Source organism: Dipodomys spectabilis, unplaced genomic scaffold (genome assembly GCF_019054845.1).
Source record: "Dipodomys spectabilis isolate Male_0828 unplaced genomic scaffold, ASM1905484v1 ptg000081l, whole genome shotgun sequence".
NCBI classification, from domain to species: Eukaryota; Metazoa; Chordata; class Mammalia; order Rodentia; family Heteromyidae; genus Dipodomys; species Dipodomys spectabilis.
The window spans coordinates 14,596,796-14,617,974 of NW_024870758.1; the positions used below are offsets into that span (position 1 = coordinate 14,596,796).

Sequence of the window (21,179 nt, forward strand, 5' to 3'; positions counted from 1 at the left end):
CTCTTAACGGTAACTAGCATAGATAAAAGTTAGATCTTCTTTCTTTTTAAAATGAATAACCATTATGTTGTATATGTGCATCTATTGTATATGTATATCTGTGGCTTTGCCTTAAAAAAACTATTATAATAATTTTTTTTAAAAAAGAAAGAATAAGCATTCTTCCAGGTAACTAAATGATATCATTAACATTACAGTTTTGTGGATTTTGTTATGTCAAGGATTAACTTTTGTAGTGCCTATAGAAGAGTTTCACCATAAAGCAAACCTGTATTTTTCTGAGTCCTTGGCAACCAAGGACTTTATGCTACCTCCATTTTTTTTTTCCTTTCCAGAATACTGCATAGTAACAGTATATATAGTATATAGTCTTTTCAATTGACTTCTGTCACTTGTTGATATATGTTTAAGGTTCTATGTATTTTCATTGTTTATTAGTTCATTTATCATTGAATAACATGGCTATACAATGTATACCATACTTGTTCATTTCTTCACTTGTTGAAAGATAACTTGTTTGCTTCCAGTTTTACATGATTATAAATAAAACTTACATTCATGTGTATTTTTTTAAAAAACTTAGTTGGGTAAATATATATCTGGGAGAATAACTGTCTTCCAAAGTGGCCGTACCATTCTGCATCCACCAATGACAGTGAAAATTCTATTGTTCTGCAACATTACTAGCACTTGGCATTGTCCTGTTTTGAATTTTAACCATTCTGATAGATGTGAGATGATATCTAATTGTTTTAATATACCAACTCCTAATGTCATAGGATGGTGAGCTTTTCATATGATTGATTGACTTTTATCTCTTCGGTGAGGTGTCTGTCAGACTTTTAGCCCATTTCTGAACTAGATTATAGATAAAAGTCTTTTATAGAAATGTGCTTTCCATATTTTCTCCCTCATTATTGTTTGTCTTTTCGTTCCCTGTTTTTTTGTTTTTTGAGTACAAGTTTTTAAAGGTACTGAGGTTCAAATGGATTTTCGAAATGGATTATCCTTTTGATGTTTCTAAAAGCTCACCACAAACCCAAGATTATTACTGACTATTCTGTATTATTTTCTGGACATTTTATACATTGTATTTTACTTTTAGGTCTTTCATTCGAGTTAGTTTTTATGAAGGATACAAGGTCTGTGCTCAGATGTTCTTTTTTTTTCTCCATATGGATGAGTGTCTAGTATCACTGTTGAAAAACTATTGTTTTCTGTCTAATTCTTTTTCTTCCTTTGTCCTTAGGTCAAGTCACTGTATTTATATAAGTCTCCCTGTGTTCTGTTCCACTCACCTTTGCCACTTTTGTCACTTTCATACTGCTAAGTCACTTGGTATCAAATACAAAAGGAAAATAGTATGATTCTTTTGACTTGATTGTTCTTCACTATTAGGGTGATTGTTTTTCCATTTGAAATTTACAATACATTCTCAGTGTTCACAAAATAACTTGTTAGTTTTTTTGGGGGGGTATACTTTATTTATAAATCACTATAAAATTTGATATATAAGGTACATATAAGATATATTTAACATACAGAAATATATTTATAAACATATCATATGTAAATATATATCTATCATATTTTTTATTTCTATTTTTTTGCCAGTCCTGGAACTTGAACTTTGGGCCTGGGTGCTGTCCCTGAGCTCCTTTTGCTCAATGTTAGAGCTCTACCATTTGGGTCACAGTGCCACTCTGGCTTTTTCTGTGATTAATTAGAGGTAAAGAGTCTCGTTTGACATTCCTGCCCAGCAACCTCCTAATTAGCTGGGACTTGATATCTTAATAGTAGTAATCTTATTCATGAACCTAAAATATCCTTTTGTTTATTTAAATACTATTATTTCCTTTCAGAACTGTGCAGTTTTCCTCATATAGATCATATGTATACTATATACTGCTATATATTATTTATCCTGGATTGTTTCTTTGGTGTAAGTATAGTAAATAATACTGTGTTTTTATTTTATTTATTTATTTATTTATTTATTTTTGGGCCGGGTCGTGGGGCCTGAACTCTGGGCATGGGCACTGTCCCTCAGCTCTTCAGCTCAAGGCTAATGCTCTACCACTTGAGCCACAGTGCCACTTCCGGCTTTTTTCTTTTTTGCTTATGTGGTGCTGAGGAATCGAACCCAGGGCCTCAGGCATGCAAGGCAAGCGCTCTACCACTGAGCCACCTTCCCAGCCCTGTGTTTTTAAGTTCCAAGTGTTCACTGTTGGTCTACCAGCATTTGAATATATAGTTACTATACTCATTCATTAGTTCCAGAATATTTCTGTCAGTTGTTTGGAATTTCCTACAGTTGTCTTGTCATCTGAAGCAGAGTTTGATTTCCTCTTTCCTAAGCTGTATACTTTTTATTTCTTTTCTTAAGCTATTGCCTTAGCTTAGGGCTTCTAGGACAGTGTTCATTAGAAGTGGTGAGAGATAACATCTTGTTCCTTTTCTTAATAGGAGAGCATTCTAGTTCTTTAAATTATGCTTAGCTGTTGGTTTAATTTGGAAGTTAGCAAACTGAAGAAATTCTATTCCTGTTTTATTGTTATTATTTTCTTCTATTCCTGTTTTATTGCTTCATTGTAAAGGGGGATTAGATTTTTGTCAAATATTTTTTCTGACTTTATTGATCAGATCATGAGAGTTTTCTTCTTTAACCTAATTGATGCTTGAATGTTGAACAAGCAATGCAGCCCTAGAATAAATCTCACTTGGTCTTGGTTTATACTTCTTTTTATATATTGTTAGATTCACTTGCTAGTATTTTGTTATATCTGTGTTTATGAACATTATTAGTCTGTAGTTTTATTTTACTGTCTAATAGTTTTAGAAATGGAATAATGCTGACCTCATAGAATGAATGAGAAAGTGTTCTCTTTGCTTCTAATTTTTTCCTTAAGTGTTTGGCACAATTTACCAGTGAACCCATCACTTTTTCTTTCAAAAGAGCTTCTTTTCTTTTTTTAAATTCAGTCTCTTTGTCTCAAATTTATAGTGATTTCCTGGTCTTATTTTATTAGCCTTTTTTTCCATTTAATGTGTTATTAATTTGTGGACCTAGGGCTGTGTTATTATAACCCCCCTCCCCTTTTTTTTAAACTGTGTGCTGGTACCACACAAAAACTCTGTACTACAAAGTTTCACTTGTCTATTTCACTGTTGGCCAGTCTATTTTTTTTTTTTTGCTAATTAATTAGAAATAGTTTTAAGGACTGTTCTATCTAGGCTGACCTTTGGACTGTGATCCTCAAATCTCGATCTTCTGAGCAGGTAGGATTGTAGGAGTAAGCCATTGGTGCCTGATTTTATAATAATACTTTTATTCTTTTATGTCAGTGGAATCAATAGTAATGACCACCAGTTTACTTTGAGGGGGCAGTATTGTTTGAACTCTCCTCAAATTAGCTAGGCAGATTATCTACCACCTGAGGCATATTCCTATTCTCGTATTTCATACTAATCATTTGTTTTCATTTTTTGGTTAGCTTGGCTAGAATTTTATCAGTGATGATGATCTTTTCAGAGAGTTAATTGACTTATTTTTACTAACTTTTTCCTTATGTTAGAAAGCTGTGAAGGGATTTGCGTTTTGAAAATGAAAATGAATATATTTAGTACATTTCAAATATTGGCTTTGGGAACCCTAGCAGTGATTCCCAAACCCACAGAACAGGGTGTTTCAGAGCTTCTTCCCTCAATTAGGTAGGTATGTGGATTAATCAGCATCTCTAGCGGTGCGACATAGGAAGGTTCTTTTACATATTTACATATATATATAGTATTGTATAATACCATATATAGTATAATATAATACATTTTTATTGTAAAGATTTTTATTGTACAGAGGGGTTATACAGTTACAGGAAAGTTCTTGAAGTTATTCTTAAGCAAGTTTCCTGAAGTAGAGAACTATTACATACAAAGACCAATATTTAGAATTCTGAAATCAATAACAAAAACTAAGAGTAAATGACTTATGGAAGAGACCATGCCTTTTAGGTGGAATATTAAGACCAATCTTAATCTTTTCTTTTGTTATTTTGACATTGAATGGTCAAGGCTTGTGAATGTTAATGTTATTAAACTTATTTTCTGTTTATCTTAAGGCAACCAAACAACATCCTAAAATGAGTTACATGTGTTTGTATATTTCTCCACTTTTTGTTACAATTTTAGAATATTTCCAGAAGTCGATTAATTATGGTCTTTTAATGCCTCCCAAACTTTAATTATTATTGATTCATCTTGGTTTTTTTGGAGGGTAAAGGCAATCCTGGGATTTGAACTCAGGGCCTTGGACTTGTTAGGCAATTATTATGAGTAATACCTCCAGCCTGTTTTTCACTGGTTATTTCTAGAATAGGGTCTCATTTCCTGCATAGATGCCTGAACTGGAATAGGTTAATTTTGCAAGTAAATTTCTTCCTTCTAGTTTTATTCATCATGAGATTTATGATTTTTAATGTAAAAGTCTAGAGGATTTAAAATCCAAATGCATGTTTGTTTATGGTTGTAACCATAATATATATGACATTTTCAAATTAGTAAGCTTTACTTTTTTAGAGCTTTTTTCATTCATAGCACAATGAAGCAGAAAACATAGTTACATTTGTCCTTGGTAATATGGACATGTATATAGTATACACATATACATACATACACATATTGTATTTTTCCATTAGTGACTTGGCTAGACAGTTTTATTGATCTTTTCAAATAGCTTTGATTTAGTTGTTTTTTTTTCTATTGATTTCAAACTTTATTGTTTTTGGTTTGGTTGTTTTCTTCCTAGTGATTACTTTTATGTCTTTTCTCTGTAGCTTTTGTTTCATCGGTTTTGTTTCAATTCAGTTTACTCAAACCTCTTTCTCCTCTTTCTAGTTTCCTAAGGTGGACACTAGCTCTATCTTCTTTTCTAATATATTCATTCAGTACTACATGTTTTTCTCCCAAGTGCTACTCAACTTTTGATATTTTACTCATCTGTTTTTATTTAGTTCAGACTATTTTAAAGTTTTTCTTGAGATTTCTTTTTGGCTCATGTGTTATGTAAAAGTGTTTTGTTTAACCTCCAAGTGTTTTGGGATTTTCTAACTATCTATTACTTGTTTTGAGTTTAATTTCATTTTAGTTTTAGAACATACTTTGTATGATTTATGATTTTGTCATTTGTTGAGGTTTGTTTTATAGCTCAGATGTGATCTGTCTTGGTAAATGTGCTATGTGAGCTTGAGAAAATACATATTCTGCTTTTGTTGAATGTGATATTCTGTATGTGTTAATAATAATTTGACTGATGATGCTGTCAATTTCAGAGCATGTCCTTAGTGTTCATTTCTGGTAGAAGGGTATTAAAGTCTCAAAGTTTGGATTTATCTGTTTCTCTTTGCAGTTTTTTTAAAGGTTTATCTTACATGGTTTGATGCTCTTATCATTAGACACACATTGAGAATTGTGTTTAGCAGGAGCAGGGCTTTGCACATATGTTAGGCAAGTACTCTACCACTGAGCTATATCTCCAACCTGTGTATGAGTGTTCTCCAGATGTTGGGTTTGAACTCAAGCCTTGGGCTTGCTAAACAGGCATTCTAACCATTTGAATCAAGTCCCCAATCCCTTTTTTTCAACTGAAGCTTTTCTATTCTGTTTTCTCTCCTTTCTTAGCCTATCAATTATCCTACATCCTTTTTTTGTTTTGTATTTGTTTTTTCTTTAAAAATGGTTACTCTAGAGCTTGCACTCTATCTTTACAATTAAACTAACTCGAAATAATTTGGATATAGTAGGAAATACCCTTCCTTCTTGTCCCATTTATCATGCTATATTCACAAATACACAGTTGTGAATCAATTAATGACAGAATATTTGCTAATAAATGCATAATCAGACAATCTTGTCATTTATGAACATCATAGAGTCTATTTACATAAACCTAAATGGTGAAAGTCATTTGTTTGATGTGGTTCTTGGATAACATGGTGAACATGAGTTGTCTGAAGCAACTGCAGATGTAACAGTGCATAATGGTTTATAGTACAAAATACATATGGTATATGTGTGTGTGTGTGTGTGTGTGTGTGTGTGTGTGTGCACATATATAGTATATGTGTATGGATAATATTTAGTATATAGTATATAAGTATATATGTGATATATGTAGTATATGTATGCATGTAGTAGGAACACATTCATTAAAAAGTATAGTATATAGTGTGCCTGTAGTACTAGTTACTCGGGAGTTGCTCTAGCCTGATAATATAATGAGACCCTGTTTAAAGCAAATAATAGAACAACAAAACCAAAAAAGTACAATATAATGAATACATAATTCAGTAAACCATTTATTACCAAGTATTATGTACTATACATGACTATATGTAATGTATTTTTTTATATAGACCAGAGGTATGTGGAATGGCATTTTTCCATATTTCAGAACAGATAGGTTCTGATTTAAAAAAAAAACAGCAGATTAGACTCTGGTGAAATAGTTTTTTTTGAGTTCAAGGTTCATTAAAAACTGAAATATTCTGTCAAATTCTAGAATGCCTGACTTTCTTCTCTTCTGTGACTGGAGTACCCAGAGTTTTTCTCTCTCACACCTTTTCATACTAGGCCTTCAGTAATATATTAATTATAATTTTGGTCTTCCACCAACACCCTTCTGTACTGGTTCACCTAGAATTTTCTGTTCTAATAAGTTCTCATTTTCTATATTTATCTATTTTTCTAGTTTTTGTTTGACTTTGCTTCTCTAACAGATCCAAGAGTTGTTCATTTTCGTTCAATTTTTTACATGCTGTTAGGATAGAATTCTGAAAACTCAATAGTTGATTTTAAGCTTCTTTTTATTTACTTTTAGATTTTTACCATGTCATTGTCTGGATCATTTTTTATTGATAGCATTTTTATTGATAGCATCATTGTTGAGGTTGATATATGATAATTTCACTGGTGTCTTTTTTCTACATGTAGCTTTGCATGTTTTTTTTGGGGGGGGGAGTTGTTGTTGGCTTTTTGTTTGTTTTGCTGGTACTGGGTCATAGGCATTTTCCCTGAGCCTCTTTGTGCTAAAGGCTAGCAATAGTTTATTGGAAATAAGAGTCTAATAGACTTTTCTGCCCGGGATGGCTTTGAACCACTACTTCTGAATAGCTAGCCACGGGTGCCTGCTAGTTCTTTTTTTAATTTTTTACTTTAAAATTATTGTCTTTAAGTAGTTGTACAGCAGAGTTGCCATTTAACAAAATAGATTATGGATATAATGTATCTTATTAATGTCACCTCTTTCAACGATCTCATCCATCCTTCCCAACCCAACCATTTCCTCATTCTTCTTGATTGTTAGATATACATAGATTCTTTTTGCACTCCCCCCTCCTTTTCCTCTTCGTTTGTCTACCCCTTTCCTATTGATCTCACCCTACCCTCTTGTTGTGTACTCTCTTATTTTGTTTTGTTGGTTTTTTTTTTTTTTTTTTTTTTGCTGAACTTTGATTTTGGCTTTCTAAGGAATTATACTTCTTGAAATCTCCCTTGAATCTACAGTATGTATTTCAGTTAATACATTTTATACACTTAAATACCATTCCTAATACTGGTGGGAATATAAACTTGTTCAACTACTCTGATAAGTAGTGTAGTAGTTTCCCAAAAAATAAACATGAAACTACCTTATGATCCAACAATTCCACTCCTGGGCATTTACCCAAAAGATTACCAGTATACAGTAAAGCCACCATGAGCAGAGCCATGTTTATTGCAGCACTGTTCACTATAGCCCAGGTATGGAATCAGCTCAAATACCTCTCCAAAGATGAATTGGTCAAGAAAATGTGGTATATATACACATTGGAATTTACTCATCTATTGGAAAAAATGATATTGTACCATTTTTAAAGAAATTGAAAGCCTTGGAAAAAATTATGTTAAGTAAGTCAGGCACAGAGACAAAGAATCCATATTCTCATTTTGTAGTATCATTGGTAACATTACTTGTATTTGTGACTTTGTCTTTTTAATTTTTCTTAGAGATTTATAAAAAGAAATCTTTCAAAAAAAAATCTTAGGAAGCTGAAATGTGAGGATCGTGATTTGAAACCAGCCCAGGCAGGAAAGCCCATCAGATTTCTTATCATAAAGCTGAAAGTAGAGCTCAAGCAGCAGAGCACTAACTGTGAACAAAGACGCTAAGGAAGGCATCTAGGCCCTGATTTCAAGACCCAGGGCCAGAACACAGAAAATTCTTTTCAAAATTTTATAACCTTTTTTTTTTGATCTGGTCGTGGGGCCTGAACCCTGGGCCTGGGTGCTATCCCTCAGCTCTTCAGCTCAAGGCTAGCACTCTACCACTTGAGCCACAGCACCACTTCCGGCTTTTTTTTTCTTTTTGCTTATGTGGTGCTGAGGAATCGAACCCAGGGCCTCATGCATGCAAGGCAAGCACTCTACCACTGAGCCACCTTCCCAGCCCCTTTTATAGCCTTTTTTTTTCAATGGTTTCAGTAGTAATAAATACTAGATTTTGGCAGAATGGGATTTATTCAATTTTGAAAAACCCATGCAGAGCCAAGTATAGTCTATAACCATTTCGAAGAAATTTCTAAGTACAAAATGCTACTCCTTTCAAAACATCATATGCTGTATTTTTGTTAGACTATATATGTGTGTGTATTTTTTTTTTATTTTTTATTTTTTTTGTTGGTCATGGGGTCTGATCTCTGGGCCTAGGTGCTGGCCCTGAGCTCTTCAGCTCAAGGCTACCTTCTACCGCTTAAGCCACAGTGCCACTTCTGGCTTTTTCTGCTTATTTGGTGTTGAGGAACTGAACCCAGGGCCTCGTGCATACAAGGCAAGCACTCTACCACTGAGCCACCTTCCCAGCCCCTGTGTGTGTATTTTATGAGGACTAAGACTATATATAGTTTTATTTATTTATTTTTAAAATATTTCTTTTTCAAAGTTTCATTTTAACTTCACTTCAATTAACGAGTTAAATAGGTTTTATTATGCTTTGAAATATAAAACTTTTTGACAATAATTTTAGCAAATTAGAAGATACAACATTTTTGATAGTACAAAGTAAATAAACCTTTTATTCAAGCCTAGTCAGGGAGTTCACTTTCTCTTTGAGACATTTCTAGTGAATTTGTAAGCACTGAGATATTGAAACAAGAATTCTTGGTGAACGTATAGTACTTTATTTGACAGTTGTAAACAGGAAATATTTTTTTCATCTCTTTGACTATTTTCTCTGGCCCTCTTCCAGTACTAGTAGTTCTTGTTATATAATTTTAAAATACACAAATTGAAATATTTTTAAATTTTCTAGTTTTCTGTGATGGAGAATTTAATCTTAGAACAGCCTAAGTTGATAGCTACATGTTAGAATTGGATTGGGTTTATATTAGAATATAAGATTTGGGCTCCAAGAAAGTTGTACTTACAACATAATTCAAAACCTTTTTGTTTTGAAATATTAGCTAAATTTAAAATATTTGTCCTAATTTCTAGTTATGGGAAATTTGCTGGAATACTGTAAAGAATTCTGTAGACCTTTCTCCATGATTCACTGAAAGTTAATATATAGTAGTATTTGCTCTTTCTCTCTTTAGTTCTCTTTAGTTCTTGCTAACATTTTTTTAAATTTTTTTTTATTGTGAAAATACCATATAGAGGGGTTACAATTACATGGGCAAGATAATGAGTACATTTCTTATCCAGCGTTGTTGCCTCCTCCTTTGTTTCCCCTTCCCATCTCCCACCTCCCCCAAACCACCACCCCCCACCCCCCAGCCAAAATAGTAAAGTTTGTTTTTCGACATAACGACTTATACATCTTATTGTTGCAATGGGTCCACTTGTATCCCTATTTATAAATGATTTGTTGTTTTCCCTTCCCTCCACAAATTATACCAACATCTTGCTAACATTTTTTATACTATCATTCTTTCCTCCCCCATGTAATTTTTGTTCTGTACCCTTTTAGGATAAACTACAGATTTACTTAATATGTATTGTCAGTGTATATTTCCCTGGAGACATTGTATTATGTAGTCATAGCATAATTACAAAAATTAGTAAATTGACCTCATATGTGATTTAATAATTGTTCCCAAAAGAACATCTTGGATGATATTTTCCATTCATCTGTCATGTCTTTTTAGATTCTCCTTAAGAGGTCTTCTTTGTACTTGTGACATTATGCTTTATACTAGTAGTGACAGGTACAATCCTTGATTAGTGACAATCCTTGATTTGGATTTACCTGTTTCTTCTTTACATGATTGGACTAGTTAAAATGTGAGGGATTGTTCACTGTTTTCATTGTGGTAAAAAATACATAACATAAATTTGTCCTCCATAGTTTTTCAGTATGTGGTACAGCATTATTAACTATATGTACAGGGTTATATAGCAGATCTTCAAAAATTTTTCATCTCTAAAACTAAAACTCTGTATACTGAATAGCAACTGCCCATTACTCACTGTCTGCAGCCCCTGAACCACCCACTTTTAAAAATCCATTCATTAATGTATTTGTATTGCTTTATCTCTCTGATATTCCAAGCATTGTTGTAGTGAATGTGTGCATGAACATCTCTCTTCAAAATACAGTTTTCAGTTCTTTAAGATATATATCCTGAAGTGGAACTGTTAAAAGTTTAAATTCTGAAGTAGGGCTCTGGAATTTGAATAGTTTGGAGTAGCTTAAGTAATTCTAAAGTGATAGACCCTGCATTAACTTTGACCTTGATCCTCCAAGTCTTAACCTCTGAGTAGTTAAAATTACAAGCATGAGCTGCTAGTGTCTCACTACATTTATGTCTTTATCTCTGAACTGTTACTGTCCTTCATCAAATTTTCTACTGAGTTTTTGCAAAGCAACCTTCAAGGGAGAATCTGAAGGAAAAGAGAGGAATAGAAGTGTAGAAGAAGCTGTGTAGAAGAAGTGTGTGTGTGTGTGTGTGTGTGTGTGTGTGTGTGTGTGTGTGTGTGTAATAGAAGTGTAGAAGAAGTGTGTGTGTGTGTGTGTGTGTGTGTGTGTACACCCTCAGCCCTTTTTTGGTAATGCTAGAGACTGAACTCATGACCTTACAGGACTATCTGTCAGTGAGTCATGGCCCTAGCCCAGTGTCCTTTTTTCCCCCTCTGATGAGGGGGAAGGGATTTGAGACAGGTTTCTTCATGTAGTCTAGGCTGGCCTAAAAGTCTTGTCTTAGCTTCTCAAGTGTTGGGATTATAGTTGTGTACACCGCACCTGGCTTTGTTTCTTAAACATTTTTTCATTAGTATTGCATCCCCTAAGTTCAGTTGAATATCATTGAGGTTTTTGTACTCTGTAATGCTGAAAATCTACCTGAAAACTTTTAAATTGTCTCATGTCTTGTGGCTGTTGTAATCATTATCACCACTACTAATCTTGCCCCATGGTATTTATTATTTATGTAAAATATGAATTTTTGAAAGTGAGTGGAGTCTAGTTAGTTGACTAATCAAAAAGACACAGGAACAGGATTGAGATTTCTAGTTCAGTGGAATAATGCTTCCTTTACAAAAGTGTAAGAACATGAGTTCATTCAGGGGTGAAAGTGGGATAAAAAAGGTCCAGGAACAATCCTGATTATGGTACAGACCTTGAGCGTGTGTTGAGATGTAATGAGTGGATAGAGAAAATTGTATCACTAAACAACACTGTAAAAAAGCAGCATTAAACTTTATTTGCAGATTGGAGGCAGAGGTTGTGAATACTATTTCTGGCTAAGTCTTATAATTCTCACAAATTTGGGAGAATTGTAATGAGGAGCTTTTAGCAGTGACATACATACTGTCTGTATATATCTTGGCTAATCGTCCAGGCCAAATCAGGACCATGGAGAGCTCTGACATAGCTGAGATGGTGCTTTGTTTGCTTGCTACTACTCTAGCTTTTCTTTTCTTTTTTTGTTTTTGTTTTTGTTATTGTTGTTATTTTTTGTTTTTTTGGGGGGGGGGAGTCCGGTCATGGGGCCTGAACTCTGGGCCTAGGCGCTGTCCCTCAGCTCTTTAGCTCAAGGCTAGCGCTCTACCACTTGAGCCACAGCGCCACTTCCGGCTTTTTTCTTTTTGCTTATGTGGTGCTGAGGAATCGAACCCAGGGCCTCAGGCATGCAAGGCAAGCGCTCTACCACTGAGCCACCTTCCCAGCCCTACTCTAGCTTTTCAATAGCTATCTTTGAAAGTTATTTTATACTTGAGGACTTTAATTAATTAATTCATTAATTTATGTTGGTTGTGGGGCTTGAACTCTGGGCGTGGGCACTGTCCCTCAGTTCTTCAGCTCAAGGCTAGCTCTCTACCACTTGAGCCACAGAGCCACTTCCAGTTTTCTGTTGGTTGATTGGAGCCTAAGCACTGTCTCTGAGCTTTTTTAGCTCAAGGCTAGCACTCTGCCATTTGACAGACTTCCACTTCGGATTTTTTTGGTGGTGAAATAGAGATGAGTCTCACTGACTTTTCCTACCCAGCATGCTTTGAACTGCAATCCTCAAATCTGAGCTTTTGAGCACCTGGGATTACAGGCCTGAGCCACCAGTGCCTAGTATGGGTTTTTTGTTTGTTTTATTTGGTTTGGTTTGGCATCACTGTGTAATCTGGACTGGCCTCTAATTCACTATCCTCTTGCAGCTGTCTTCCAAGTGCTGGGATTATAAGATACACCTAGCTAAAACACTAAATGATTTAATCTAAAAACCATGATTTCTATGTACTCAGATTATTAGGGACATTGATATTACAAAATCTTATAAAATTATATTGCACTTACAACTTCACTTCTACTAAATTAAAGGATTGTATTGACCCATTATTAACGGAGTAAATTTGAGTAGCAGTCTACTTTTGCTAAATGCTTACTCAGTACTTAGTATTAAAATAAGTCCAAATCATTGCATTTTTACTGAATAAACGTCTTACAAGATAGGAGCATTGACTTGTTTTACACCCCCTACTTTCTATTCACTATAATTTTGTCATTTCAAGAATATTATCTTAATGGGATCTATACGATGTAACCTTTTGCCATTGACTGTTTCCACTTACTGTAATTCCTCTGAGATTTTCAAGAAGTTTTATTTATTGATAGATTGATTTTAGTTGTTGCTAAGTATAGTTAGATGTGTTCCATCCTTCATGACAAAATGGTCAGTCTCCATTTCATAGTTGAACTTGTGGACTTCTACAACTCTTTTCATATAGAATCTCATACTTACCTTCATTTTTTTAACTACCTTCATATTCTTTGTTTTTTATCTGGATGTTATCTTCAAAATTCTAAACAGTGATACTATATTTTAATGTATTCATGATTTTACTTAAGACAAAAATTCTCTTTCATCTCAGTATTCTTTCCCCATTTTTGCTTTAGTTTAATATAAATTCAGTATAAGTAATATGCAAATATTAACAACTAGTAATTAACGTTAATTGCATTTTCTTTCTTGAGGTTCTGTTTTGAAAGAAGACTATTTTTCCTATCTTTGTATCTTTTTTCCTATCTTTGTATCTGTTTCTTTTTCCAAGTGTCTAAAATCTGTCCTAACTCTTCAGCTTCATACTCAAATAGTGGGCCAATCTATTAGTTTTCTTTCTTTTTGGGGGGTGGGGGGGGAGGCCAGTCATGGGGCTTGAACTCTGGGCCTGGGCACTGTCCCTCAGCTCTTCAGCTCAAGGCTAGCGCTCTACCACTTGAGCCACAGTGCCACTTCCGGCTTTTTTCTTTTTTATGTGGTGCTGAGGAATCACACCCAGGGCCTCATGCATGCAAGCCAAGTGCTCTACCACTGAGCCACCTTCCCAGCCCAGTTTTATTTCTTTTGTGGACATTTTTCTGCATAATGGTTCATTTTGCAATGTTAACCTTGACCATTTGCTCTTAAGTTTGCAGAATGATTATGATCTATCCCAGGGAGTTTCCTGTATTTGTTTTCTATCTTTTCTTCCTTTTAGACTTGCTCAATTTTAATGGAGCACATCATCCTATAGTTTCCTTTGAAAGGATAAGAAGATGAATTTTTTGGAGGCCTTGTATGTCTGAAATTACTTTTAATATTCTTTTTTTGGGGGGTGGGGGGAGGGCCGGTCATAGGGCCTGAACTCTGGGCCTGGGCTCTGTCCCTCAGTTCTTCAGCTCAAGGCTAGCGCTCTACCACTTGAGCCATAGTGCCACTTCCGGCTTTTTTCTTTTTGCTTATGTGGTGCTGTGGGAATCGAACCTAGGGCCTCATGCATGCAAGGCAAGTGCTCTACCACTGAGCCACCTTCCCAGCCCCTGAAATTACTTTTTATCTTGCCTTACTCTTTTTTTTAATTGAAAAAGTGATGAGCTGAGGGGTTACAATTACATAGGTAAGGCAATATGTACATTTATTTTTAATAATTGTTACCCCATCCCTCTTTTTGTTTTGTGGATTTTTTTTTTTTTGGTTGGTCATGGGGCTTGAACTCTGGGCTTGGGCGCTGTCCCTCCGCTCTTCAGCTCAAGGAGAGCATTCTACCGCTTGAGCCACAGCTCCACTTCTGGTTTTCTAGTGGTTTATTGGAGATAAGAGTCTCACGGACTTTGTTGTCCGGGCTGGCTTTCAACCGCGATCCTTAGATCTCATCCTCCTGAGTAGCTAGGATTACAGGCGTGAGCCACTGGCGCCCAGCTACCCCATTCCTCTTTATATCTCCCATTTACCGTTCCCTCTTCCCTCCCCCTAGGTTGTAATGTTCATATGGAACATAGTGTCAAGTGAGTATCAATATTGCTCTGGTTCATCTGTTTCTGCTTTTTCTGTGATTTGCTTTCCCTTTCACGTATTGCATTGTCTAAACCTGAGGTACAAAAGCAACTAAGAGAAATGGAGAAAGAAAAAAGAAACAATAGAGAAAAAAAGAACTAAATATATACAGGGTTTAATGAGAACTTCTTATTTCCATAAGTTGCAGCTCACGTTAATATGTTTCATTATATATAGTCCGTTACACTAAGCACTTGGGTTCTTGAGATCCTCTGTTAAGAATATCATATTGATATTCTAGTTTGTACACATGAGGGAAATCATATGACCCTGCTTTTCTTTGAGTCTGGCTTCAGTTAATACAATTTTTTCCAAATCTTTCCATTTCCATATGAATGGGACAATGCTATTCTTTCTGATGAAAGCATAGAACTCCATTGTGTATAGGTACCACCTTTTCTTGATCCATTCATTTACTAAGAGGCATCTGGCCTTATTCTGGACTGATTGATTGCTTGAAAAGTCTTAAGCTGGAAACAAGCATCTTTCAGAATCTTGAACATTTTGTTATTTATTGTGTTTTAACTCAGTGTTGCCATTGATAAATATTATGTTTTTTATAATTTTAATTTAAAAACATTATTTTCTCTAGGTGTTCTTTTACGCCTTTTCTGACCTCCTTTATGGTTTCAATACTATCTGTCTTTATGTATGTTGTTTTCTTCTTGCATTGAATCATTTCTTTTGAGATCCCTCTTACTGCTTGTTTTCTGTCCTAAGTATCTGAATTACTTGACTGGCCATTTATATTTCAAGGTCATTCATCTGACATTGTGTTTTTAAAGGGAATCTGTTTTCCCACAGAGGAAACTCTCAAGTCTTGTTCCTAAGTGGCTGGCAAAATTTTTGTTTTTCTAGCTGAGTTGAGGAATGGAGATGGAAGAATGGGAGATTTCATGGTGGGATATATAAACTTTCACTTTATCTCCTTTTGTATAGAACCTTACTCTCTGCAGCAGCCTTTTCTACAAGCTGATACCATTTGCAAATGTAGTTGTACAAATAACCAGAGAAAAGAGGATAAGTAGAATAAGTGTGTTGACTATATTGTTTAAGGGCCAATAGAATGTTCTTGAGTCAAAAATAAATAAAGTCTGACTATTCTACAGTGCTGAATTTGGGAAAGCAAGAAGTAACATGGTTTCCCCTTTGTGCTTCTGTCTAATAGAGAAACAGCATGGACATATAAAATTTTACCATTTATAACTAATAAATGTAGTATTGAAAGGTGAGGTGTGTGTGTGTGCGTGTGTGTGTGTCTCTTTAATGGACTTTATAATATTTAACCTGTGAATTAGATAAATTTGCCTTTCCACAAATTAGGCACTGATTCCAGACATCCCCTAAAAGAGGTAGTGAGTCTCCTTACCATGCATTAGGGATCTGGTTAGAGTACAGCCTTTGTGAAAAAAGGAAAAAGGAGAGAACATGCACCTTAACAGCTACTTAAGTTCTATCAAGTTCACAAATCTGAAGACAGTGAAAGAGAAGGGAGAAACTGAAAATACTATTCCCATACTCCCCTCCCCCCCCAACACCTAGAGATTTGGGTGGGGAAAATAAAGGGAATTATTTTTCCCTTTACCATAGAATATTTAATAGACATAATATATGGTAATATTGATGTTCATAATATTTTGAAGTAATGGATAATAACTGGCTCATTATGTCTGTATTGAATTTCATGCTACTCATTTTGTACCATGATAAACTTTAAATCTGAAAACTTTAAATCTTGCCATATATTGGCTCTGGGAAATTTTTTGTTATTATTTCTTTTGGGTTTCTTTTATTTTCATAACTATACTTATTAGATATTTGCATATAAATATGAGCAATCACTATAAATTACTTTAATGGTCACTTCTAACACAAGTACTATTTGCTTTAACCAGCTAATTGAACACTATATATTCTCTAAGTTAACTTCTGAATGCATTATGTTTTTAACAGTGGATTATGCTGACTTCCTTACCTAGGCAGAAGCTGTTTTCCTTGCCAGAGAGCAACTACACTTTTGAGGAAACTTTCTGATCTGACTTCCCTCTCACTTTCTTTCTCCTTACAGTGATCATGCACACCCTTAGTTCTTTCACTTACCTTTACTACAAGTTTCTACGTACATAGACATATGTATACATATGTATTGTTGTATACATATATAGTGTTGATCTACATCAAGAAGTTTTCAACCCTCCTCTCTGCTTCCTCTTCCTTTTCTTTTGTATGTTTACTTAATTTCTAACAGGTAATAAGGTTTCTGGGTTTAAAAAGCAACTTTATCAAACTTACAGAAAATATTCTGCTTATAGTTTTTTTTAATCTCTTACACATGCCTAATAAGTGTGGCTTTAAATCAAATTTAGTACTCTTATTTTCTGTATTGCGTTAGAAGCATATAAGAATGACTAAAGTAACAATGCTTTTAAAGAATTAGTCTAGGGGGCTGGGAAGGTGGCTCAGTGGTGGAATGCCTGCCTCATATGCATGAGGCTCTGGGTTTGATCCTCAGCACCACATAAACAGAAAAGTGCCGGAAGTGGCGTTGTGGCTCAAGTAGTAGAGCACTAGCCTTGAGCTGAAGAGCTGAGGGACAGCGCCCAGGTCCAGAGTTCAAGTCCTATGACAAAAAAAAAAAAAAAGAATTTGTCTGGAAGAGGAGAGAATAAATATATGAGATAAAAAAGAGGTACATCTAGACACATGTACCTAGTATGAAAGCATCAGAACTGCAGTGCTTCTTGTATAGTTTTTTAATTAAAAAGAAATGATAATACTAAATACATGTAGTGCTAGTATGAGCAAGTTGCTGCCCTGGTTTTGATTTAATACATTGTCAGATCTCCTATCAATTCTCACTATTAATTTTTCTAAACTATTTCCCAGCTTTTCTTGTCCCTTCCCCTGCCTCACAAGCTGGGGTGCTGGCTTTTGTAAGAATAGAATAAGAAGATAGAGCAGATAGGAGTGGAGGAACAAGAGGTGAGTAAGATTAGGTAGGTGTGTACAAGATGGCCATGCAAAATTTGTTTATATAGCCTTGCCCTTGAATTTTTGAAAATTTCTGTTTTAACTTAGAAATTAGTATATTACATTAACTCTGCTTAACAGTTTATAGTCTTTCTTTAAAATGTCTTTTGGTTGTATTAACTACTTAATTTTATTAACTATCTAAAAACGCTCATTGTCTGCACTTACAAATGCAAAATCTTCTTTTGTGAAAGGAAGTTGTTTTTAGTAATGTTTATAGTTTATGGAAACTCATCATCCATCATTTGAGTTTGGTATGGATTGGATTGATTTTTTTAAAAGAATATTTACTACTATTAAGATACCAAGTCCTAGCAAGGTGCTAGTGACTCACACCTGTATTCCTAGCTACTCTGGAGGCTAAGATATAAGGATCACAACTCAGAGCCAGCCTGGGCAGGAAAATGTGTAAAACCCTTATCTTCAATTAACCACCAGAAAGCTGGAAGTAGAACTGTGGCTCAAGTGGTAGAGCTCAAGCCTTGAACAAAAAAAAAAAGCTCAGAGACAGGCCCTGAGTTCAAGCCCCAGGATTGGCACAGTTAAGTGCTGTAGAAGTTTAGTAAACTTTTTCTTGTTAGCTTATGACAAAATTTAAAAACAAAAATGAGTTCAGATTAATGAGATTTAGTAGTTACTTATTGATTATAAAGTAAAAGCCTTTAACTATTTAAATCCTTCAGTATTTCCTGTACTAAAAGACTGGTTTTACTAAAAATCATATACGTAATACACATCTGTTTATTACTATATGAACTACTTCTAAGAATATCATGCTGAATCTGAGAATCCTAGGACATTTCATATACCAGAAGCAGGATATTCACTTACACCTTGATATGCAGGCAGCCTTTAAATAGCCAAATAATTGGTGACTAGTCTCACTAAAACTTTAGGCTTTTCCTCTTTATATTTTGAACAATGTATAACATTCATATCAAATAATACAAAAAAAAAAGAAGAAAAAGAAAATTTTAATTCAACCATTCTTGAACTCTCCTATCCTTACTCAGAAGTAGAGAGCTTTCGCAAGTTTTTTGTGTATCCTCTTACAAATATTCTGTAAATCTACAAACATTTGCATATATATCCATCCTTGTCTTCAAACAAAAAAGATACACATGGCTGAGTGGGTGTGGATGGCTCATTCCTATAATCCTAACTAGCTACTTTGGAGGCTGAAATCTGAGGATCTTGATTTATAGCCAGCCCAGTCTGGAAAGTCCTAGAACCTCTTATCTCCAATTAATCAGCCACAACAACAGCAAAAAAGCCTGAAGTGGGGAGCTATGGCCCAAGTTGTAGAGCACTAGCTTTGAGCAAAAAAGCTTAGAAACAGACTGTAGGCCCAGAGTTTAAGCTGCAGGACCAAGCCAGGCACCGGAGGCTCACGCCTGTAATCCTAGCTACTCAGGAGGCTGAGATCTGAGGATCAAGGTTCAAAGCCAGCCTGGGCAAGAAAGTCCGTTAGACTCATCTCCAATACAACACTCAGAAAACCCGGAAGTGGTGCAGTGGCTCAAGTGGTAGAGCACTAGCCTTGAGCTGAAGAGCTGAGGGACAGTGTTCAGGCCCAGAGTTCAAGCCCCATGACTGCCAAAAAAAAAAAAAGTTTCAGGACCAGCACAAAAAAAAAAAGAAAAAATACGTGTGTCTATCTACTGTATATACTATTAAGATCCTTGGGCTTCTTCTCAGGGACTCAGACTTACTTATATGTATATAAGCTATTATTTACTTACCTAATCCTATAAATATACCTTGCTTTGTATTTTTTAAATTCTTACACTGTCACAACAAATATTCTGTTGCTATGTAAGTAGGATAAGTTCCTAGAAATAGAAATGCCAAGTCTGAGACAAATATTATCTTCTGTTTGTTTATCCATTCATTCATTCATTCATTTATATTGGTCTTAGGGCCTGATGCTGTCCCTAATCTTTTGTGCTCAAGACTAGTACTCTGTTACTTAAGCCACAGTTCCACTTCTGTTTTTTTGTGGTTAATTGGAGGTAGAAAGTCTCAATTTCTGCCAGAGCTTGCTTCAAACTGTGTTTCTCAGATCTCAGCCTCCTGAGTAGCTAGGATTACAGGAATTACCGGCATGAGCCACTGGTGCCCAGTTCTGAGACAGTTATGTTTAATGGAACTAAATACCAGCTTATAAGTACCTTCTTACATTCTCAAATAGCATATTATCAAATTTTGGATCTTAGTCTAATTGATAAGTGAAAATTACTATTTACTTGTTGTGTATACATCTAATTATGAATGGATAAGAGGGTTTTTTTATGCTTTAGTCATGGATATATATTCTATAGTAAAAATCCTTTGTCAGTTTCTGTCAAATTACTAGTTTGTTATTAAATTTAAAAATTTTTAAGAAAATCAGAACTGTATGTGTTACTTTTTTCCCCTCAGTTTTGTCTTTTTACTTAATTAAATTTTATATGTGGAAAATTTTTATTTTTCTGTAATCAAGAATAGTTGGTTTTATGGCTTCTGAGTATATATTTTTCTCATGCAATTTGTTTTCTTCTGGTATTTTTGTGTTTTTTTTTAACTACAAAATTTTGTTGAGTATGTGATTTATTGGTATTAGAAGGGAATAGGAATTCAGCTTAATTTTTGAGATTATTAATCTGCCATCCAATATCTTTTTTTAGTGTTCTATCTTTCTGTGATCTTCAATGATAATATCATGCACTATTAATTTGAATTTACTGCCAAACTATCATATTTTTTATAATTGCCATTTTGTATGTTCTTATGTATTTGTGATACTTCTTTAAAAGTATTTTCTTAATTAGAATTTTTATCTTAAATGTTAAGTCATACATAAAGCAAAATTTTACTTTGTCTTCCGTTGTATAGTCTCTGAAATTAACTTTTTTACATAGCTTTGTAATTTCCATTGTATAATTAGTCTCTGAAACTAACTTCTATACATAGCTTTGAAAGTTCTCCTCAGTTTGAAGAATTATTCTTTTTTTTTTCCTAGCTTTTAATCTAGACAACGAGCAACCAGATTATGATATGGATTCAGAAGACGAGACCTTATTAAATAGACTTAACAGAAAGATGGAAATTAAGCCTTTGCAATTTGAAATTATGATTGACAGACTTGAAAAAGCCAGTTCTAATCAGGTACTGTATTATGTAAAAAATGTCTCTTACAATTTAGCCAATTTATTTTGTACATTTATTTTGAATTATTTTTAGACCTGAGTATTGTGTTTTATTGTCTCTTGAATTTTGTTTCTTGAAATCCCAGAATTTCTGTTTACAATATTCCTGACAGACTACTCCATCATCACT

At 34.5% G+C, this 21,179-nt stretch overlaps 1 protein-coding gene across 2 annotated transcripts in view; it reads left to right on the top strand.

Moving 5' to 3' along the window:
• Positions 1-21,179, top strand: part of Epc2 (enhancer of polycomb homolog 2) — a 100,115-nt gene that overhangs the window by 40,450 nt on the left and 38,486 nt on the right. Inside the window, exons 1-2 of one of the 2 annotated variants that reach the window (XM_042683439.1) lie at positions 17,742-17,813; positions 20,863-21,008. In XM_042683439.1, the coding sequence (XP_042539373.1) occupies positions 20,898-21,008 (111 nt within the window). In that variant the 5' untranslated portion in view covers positions 17,742-17,813; positions 20,863-20,897. Of the gene's footprint in view, positions 1-17,741; positions 17,814-20,862; positions 21,009-21,179 lie in introns of those variants that run through there. The other variant, XM_042683438.1, reaches the window with a different exon arrangement.